We start from the raw sequence: 6,612 nt of genomic DNA, 5'->3' as shown, positions 1-6,612 counted from the left end.
ATGTTTGTGACATGGCATGTGGAGGACATGGCATGTGGATGACAGTGTGTGTGTGGAGGACATGGTGTGTGTGGAGGACACGGTGTGTGGAGGACATGGTGTGTGTGTGGAGGACATGGCGTGTGTGGGATATGGTGTGTGTGGAGGACATCGCGTGTGTGCGACACGGCGTGTGTGGAGGACATGGCGTGTGTGGGACATGGCGTGTGGAGGACATGGCACGTGGATGACTGTGTGTGTGGAGGACATGGCGTGTGGAGGACATGGTGTGTGTGTGGAGGACATGGCGTGTGGACGACATGGTGTGTGTGTGGAGGACATGGCGTGTGGAGGACATGGTGCGTGTGGGACATGGTGTGTGTGGAGGACATGGTGTGCGTGGAGGACACGGTGTGTGTGTGGAGGACATGGCGTGTGTGGGATATGGTGTGTGTGGGACACGGCGTGGGGAGGCCGCAGTGCAGGCGTACAGGGGACGTGGTGTGTGTGGGCCGGGTCCATCACAGCCCCGCTGGCGCCCTTTGAGGACCCAAGGGGACAGAGGGAAGCGCGGAGCGCTGAAAAAAGGGACAGCCAGGAAAAAAAGGGGGAAAACTGGGGAAAAGCCCCTCCTCCGCCTCCCTTCCCCCGCCCCGCCATGGCGGCCGCCCCCGGCCCGACGTGCACCGCGGCCGCAAGATGGCGGCGCCCGGCGAGGGCCGCCGCGGCGCCGCGCCGTTCCTGGGCACCGAGAGCGGCCGCTTCGCTTTCCCCTTCCCGGTCCCGCCCGGCGCCGCCGGCTCCGAGGCGCAGGAGCCGCCCAGGAAGCCGTGCCGGGCCTGCACGGACTTCAAGAGCTGGCTGCGCGAGCAGAGGAGGCAGGCGGCGGGCGGCGCGGTGAGGGGCGGCGGCGCGGAGGGGCCTGTCCTCGCCGGAGCCCTGGGGGCGGGGAGGGGCCGGTGCCCCGCAGYCGGCTGCGCGGGGGCCTTTCCCCTCTCCCTGACTCCCCCCTGCCGCCCTGTGCCCCGCTGCAGGACGCCGTCGCCGAGGAGAAGGAGCCGCCGCCGGACTGTCCCCTGGACAGCGAGCAGCTGGGCCGCAGCACCTGGGCCTTCCTGCACACCATGGCAGCCTACTACCCCGAGCAGCCCACCAGCGCCCAGCAGCGGGACATGAGGCAGTTCATCAACCTCTTCTCCAAGTTTTATCCCTGCGAGCAGTGTGCCGAAGACCTGAGGGAAAGGTGAGCGGCTTTGTTGGTATTTCACAGTTGCTACTGAAACGTGGGGCTGCGGTGCCTGCTTGTGTGTCATCGGTTCTTCCTGTACTTGGGGTTTATAGCCACCTGAACTGCTTTTCTTTCCCTGTTATTACCTAAATCATATATAGGCTTACCTATATATGCCTTTCCTTGTGCTGTTAAATTGTGTGCTGCCTCCGAGGCCTCCTGGGAGAGGTCTCTTTATTTTTTTCTGGTTCAAACCTGACCTGACTAGTCATGAAATTGGACTGGGACTAATTTGGCTCTCAGGAGGTAAGTGCGTGCTTCTACCTCAGAACATGCTTTCACTGGCAATCTCAGCAGTGGAGCCAAAAACTGAACTGGGCAACATGTTTCTAGAAAACTTTAACACCTATTTTCGAAACAATTAATTAAAAAAATCAGTACCCACTCCATACTATTAAAAAAAMCTATCTTCAATAATGGTGAAATTAAGTATTTTTGAGTGGCAACAGACTTTGTCATATTAGTGGACGTGAAATTGGGGAACATCTATCTCTAGAAACAGGCTCTTCTTAGCCACTGAGAAGACTGAACAGTGTTAATCTGGGTAATACAAAAACAGCTGAAAACTTGAGTAGTGCTTATGAATACTTTACAAGCTGGATGTGACTAGAGTTAAATATATTATAAGCTAGGCTGATTCTTTGTCCAAAACATAGCAGAAGAGAACAAAAACTTTTTTTTTTCCTATTTGAAAGCGAATTAATGACTAACAGTCAGCAGATGTCTCCTGGTAGGAAAAAACTGCTCGATGTTTTCCATTTGAAAAGTTAAGAAATTCTGTTATTACTACTACTATTGGGTTTATTGTAGTACTTGAATATTTCTTGCTTCTCATCATGGATAGACTACTTGACTTCTGCATTCTTTTTCAGTTGAGAACAAGACTAGGAGTTGAATAAAACCGAGCTGGTTGCAGCTGTTGTTTTCTTATCGGGGAGGTTCAGCCTCGGTAATCACAGGTCTTGATATGCTGTGTTCTGAAGTCTCTTTGGGACCCATATTGCAATAATGGAAGAGGAGACTCAAGCTATCTGTGCGCTGTGTTCCTGCTTTGGTGATTGAGATTGGTGACTGTAAAGAAGTAACATTTATTTCCTCTTTCCTGCCTGCAGATTACGTACAAATCAGCCTGATACTAGCAACAGAAATAACTTCTCCCAGTGGTTGTGTCTTCTTCATAATGAAGTGAACAGGAAACTGGGGAAAACTGAATTTGACTGCTCTCGTGTGGATGAGCGTTGGCGAGATGGTTGGAAAGATGGTAGTTGTGATTAATCTTTAGAGACTGCTCTGGAAATCAAACCAGTTTGAATTGGGTCTGTTAGAAGTCACTACAAGAAGAAATGCAAGTAAATGTGTGTGTGCATGTGCACGTGACTGATGTGGTTTCTGGAAATAAAGGTGAAACTAATTTGAAAAGACAATTTGAAAATCTTAGGATAAGAGTATTTTGATAAATGATTGCATAGAATATATTAGCCATAATCTGAAGGATTGAGGCCTTACATTTGGCACAGGAATTGGCAGAAACCAGTTACTGACAAACTTGTAGAAACATTTTCATTATTACATTTCCTTATTTTTTGGGCATTCTGTGACTAGAGTTCCTTTTCCCTGCCTATAATTGTAGGGAACTTCCCTTCAGCATCTATTCATTTATCTGCAAGCATTGCCTTAATGTTTTAGAAAAAGCATCTCTCCGTGTTGCTTTTACCTCTGTTGGTCTGATACAGCAGGACTCGCGCTATCTTTTGTGACAAGTCTGTAGCCCTTGATCTCTTCTTCAGAGATCTTCAGTGTTTATTGTTAAACTTGCATCCATTTCATTTGCTAAAAYGCCTAAAGGCAGATATATTTGGTTTAAATACTAAGATCACAGAACCCAGGTCTCTTACTCAATCTTTGTGTTTCAACTTATCGTGTTGGAGGATATTGCTGAAAGGAAAATTAAAGTATGGCAAAAAAAAGCCAATCAGGTCAGTGGAATGAAATACCAACTGGATGAAACTAAAATATTTTAAATTGATTACTAGTTTTGTTTGGATTTGGACAGGATATAATAATAAGTTCTATTGAGTCAGTCATGAAAATAGCTCTAATGAGCTGAGAAAACTGATACCTGTTATGAAGCGTATTCAGATTTGTTTAGCATACAGCATTCTGAGATAGCATTTGTGTYTTGAAATTCTTGACCGGTACTTGCTGACAAGATTGATATTCTAGTGTACCCCTAGCTAAAATGTGCCTAGAACAAAGAGCCTTGACAAACCCCTGAAGCTTTAGAGCTTTGCTTAAGACTGTGATGCCAGCTTTACGTAGTATTTATTGTGCATGGGACTCAATGTAGTCTCTAAAGTAGATTCCTTCCCTAGAAAGCAGTCAGGATCCTTACTATATGTATTTTTATTACATTGTCTATACTGCATCAGTATGTTATTGATATATATGTGAATTTTAAATTCAAGTGAAATAGAATAAATGATTTATACCACCACRTATCTATATAGACAGTTTACGAAAAAATCAAAATAATTTCGCGTTCTTAAAATAGCTATATGATGGCCTTGTTATTGCATTTCTGACTATGAGAAGTTCGCAAGAGTTTGCACAAACCATGAGAATAGTAGGCTTTTTCCCTCTAAATTTCCTGCTCATATTTTCTTGCATGTTTAATGAGTTTCTTTATTTCATGCACTTCAGTACACTTGTAAATTTACTCTCACTGATAAAGTGAGTTATGTGAAAACGTTAACAGGTAATACATTTATAATATTAATTATAAATGTATTAATTAAGGAGATGACAGCTCATATCTGAGAGCTTTGATCTTAAATCTTTTATGCATGGGGCTCTTCAGTATTTAAAAAAAGCAGTCAGAGCTTTGAAAATACATTCAGCTGGTTTATGGCGTATTCAAATGYTTTCAAGTTAGACCTGTTAAAACAATATTAGACAGATTTTGTAAATATAACACTGAAGTGCATATTATCACAGGTTTTATGTTGTAACATTCCTAAATACAAGACTAACAAAACTGAAGGTAGTTATCTTGTGATGTATGTAATCCAACATACAACTTCAGGATATCATTGGTTACTAAAAGTGCTTAAGAACTTTCCTATTATGTTGAGTTTCTTGGGACAAGCAAATTCCAGTCTCTAGTTTGCTTTTTAATAATAAATTTGATCTCCAAAGTTAAGCATGTTGGTATCCACTAGTGGGGAGAGGACCAACACAAAGGCTGTAGTACCACTTCTGTCAGTCATGACAGTCAAAATTTAGCCAGTTCTACCAGGATAACTTTAGCAGCTGCAGCTGTGGGGAGAGATTTTCTTCTGGACTTGATGTCCTAAAGTAGGAATTTATTGCTTCTCATTTCCACTCTGCCCTTAACTACTCTGTATGACAGTTTCGTTGTCCATGGAGGAGATCATGAAATTTCTTCCTGATCTGCTTCACCTTAAATAAGCAGGTTGGTAAAACACCTCCTGTCTCACCTGAACACTGAAAATGAGCCAGGTCACTGAAATGCACTTASGTATGCCAGCGTTCTTGAGCTCTGCAGATCAGTCTTACGACCACTGCTATCCTATGCTGGCATGCAGCTGGTGACAGGCAGGTGAAGGGTAACCCCCCACCATACTGGTGCATCTGTCTGTATCTTAAGAGTATAAGAAGTGGGGTGGGGGAAATCAGACATCGCTGTCAGAGCTGGGGACCACCTATGGGAACAGAACAACTTTTTGTCATCTTGCGTTGCATTGGTCAAGGAGGTAGAGGTGTGCAGAAGGAAAAGCCTCCTCTGCCCCTCTGTTTAGCCTGGCAGGGGAACAGAGGTGGGGATAGAGCCTTCATGCTGAAGCCAGTATCCTTAGCAAATGCCTCCTAATACTAAGATGAGCAATTGCGAGTACTAGAATATTGAAGCAATTTGTAACTTAGCAAAGTGGCCATTTGATAGAGCACATGTTTGCGTTTTCTCTTGTTCTTTCCTATTTATGGCTTACTGAAGAGCTTTGACTTATCGTTTGTTTCTCAGGCATAACATCACCTCTGTAGACTTGATTGTGGTGCAGGGGAATCTCTTTACTGCTTAGACTACACCTAAAGGTTTAATCTTATGTATGAAATTGTTTTGAAAGTACTTGTATTTGTTTACAGAGAAGAAGGAAAAAATGTGAATTCGCTTCTAAAGCACTTGATTAAATCTAGTTTTAAAAATACATGTATTCATATTTTATTCCCTGTTGATGTAAAAATAATAAAGCAGTCGAGTACATTCCTGGCTTCCCTACTGCGTAAGGCCTTATGAAAAGCCATCCTGATATGCTTGTGTGTCTAATGTTGTGCATGGCCTGAGCCTGTGCTGCCTGAACTTGATCAGTTGTGTATTTCTGTGTTTGTGTGTTGATCAGAGAAGCTGGGGTTGCAGTTGGTCCTCTTCTGTTGAGCTGCTGAACTGATGCAGTTTTCTTCAGACAAAGAAGCTACAAAACTGCAGAGATTTGCCCATCAATTTGTATCTTGGTTATATTTGGGAGTTGGTGAGGTATTTTTATGGGATTCAGATGTCTTTTTTTTTGGTCATGTGTTTCAGCATTAAGGGTGACAGTAGCTGGGAGTAAGCTCCAATCTTGCTTAATTTGAGCAGGATGGCAGATGGGGCTGTCATCCAGCGAAGGGCAATGTTTGTATTAGCTGCATATTCACTGCACGGCCACGTGCTTCCCATCCGCTTTGACAGAAAGAGGAAGTTGCTTTCTATTAATATGAGGAGCCCTCGCAAGACAAAGCACAGCGAGGAGGAGCAGGTGCTGCCTGGGGAACTTGTGGGACCTTGCTCAAGAGCTGCTCTTGTGCAGTGGGCACCTGGCTGACCTCCAGCTTCACAAAGGATTTGCTGTTTTCATGGACTGGTTTGCACTGGTAGCTGTGATGACTTTTTCACCACCACCACCCTGCAGCTCCCAAAAGCAAAGAGCAGGGAGCCACAAGGAAATGCCTGCTTTATGAATGGGAGGCAGAGCTGCCTTGAGCAGTAATAAGTACAGATGTTGACAGAAGCACTACGATGCTTTTAACATTTTTGCAGGGATTAGCTGTTCTTTGCAGTATGTTGGGTGTGTACAGTGAGATTCACAGGAGTGGATTTTCTTGCATGTGTGTTTTGCTCCAGCCTGTAACAGGTTCGAGCAATTTTTCTTCCTGTAGAGGTTTTACAGTCCCCATCCTCTGTGATCAACCATGACTTTGTTCTGTGTTTCAGGTTTTGGACGGGGTGGGATTTGTTAACTTCCTTTTCTTTCCTTCTATCAGCATTGATTTTTATTTTTTTTTTTTTTTTT

General features: G+C 44.4%; 1 protein-coding gene across 2 annotated transcripts in view; it reads left to right on the top strand.

Annotated features, from left to right (window-relative positions):
* Positions 1-579: 579 nt before the first annotated feature.
* Positions 580-6,612, top strand: part of GFER (growth factor, augmenter of liver regeneration) — a 12,490-nt gene continuing 6,457 nt past the window's right edge. The window contains exons 1-3 of one of the 2 annotated variants that reach the window (XM_085301923.1): positions 647-876; positions 1,014-1,222; positions 2,380-5,546. In XM_085301923.1, the coding sequence (XP_085158049.1) occupies positions 679-876; positions 1,014-1,222; positions 2,380-2,542 (570 nt within the window). In that variant the 5' untranslated portion in view covers positions 647-678 and the 3' untranslated portion in view covers positions 2,543-5,546. Of the gene's footprint in view, positions 877-1,013; positions 1,223-2,379; positions 5,547-6,612 lie in introns of those variants that run through there. The other variant, XM_085301922.1, reaches the window with a different exon arrangement.

This window comes from Rhea americana, unplaced genomic scaffold (assembly GCF_003343005.1).
Source record: "Rhea americana isolate MKP2758 unplaced genomic scaffold, rheAme1 scaffold_181, whole genome shotgun sequence".
In the NCBI taxonomy this organism is placed as follows: Eukaryota; Metazoa; Chordata; class Aves; order Rheiformes; family Rheidae; genus Rhea; species Rhea americana.
This window is presented reverse-complemented; position numbering and strand designations above follow the sequence as displayed.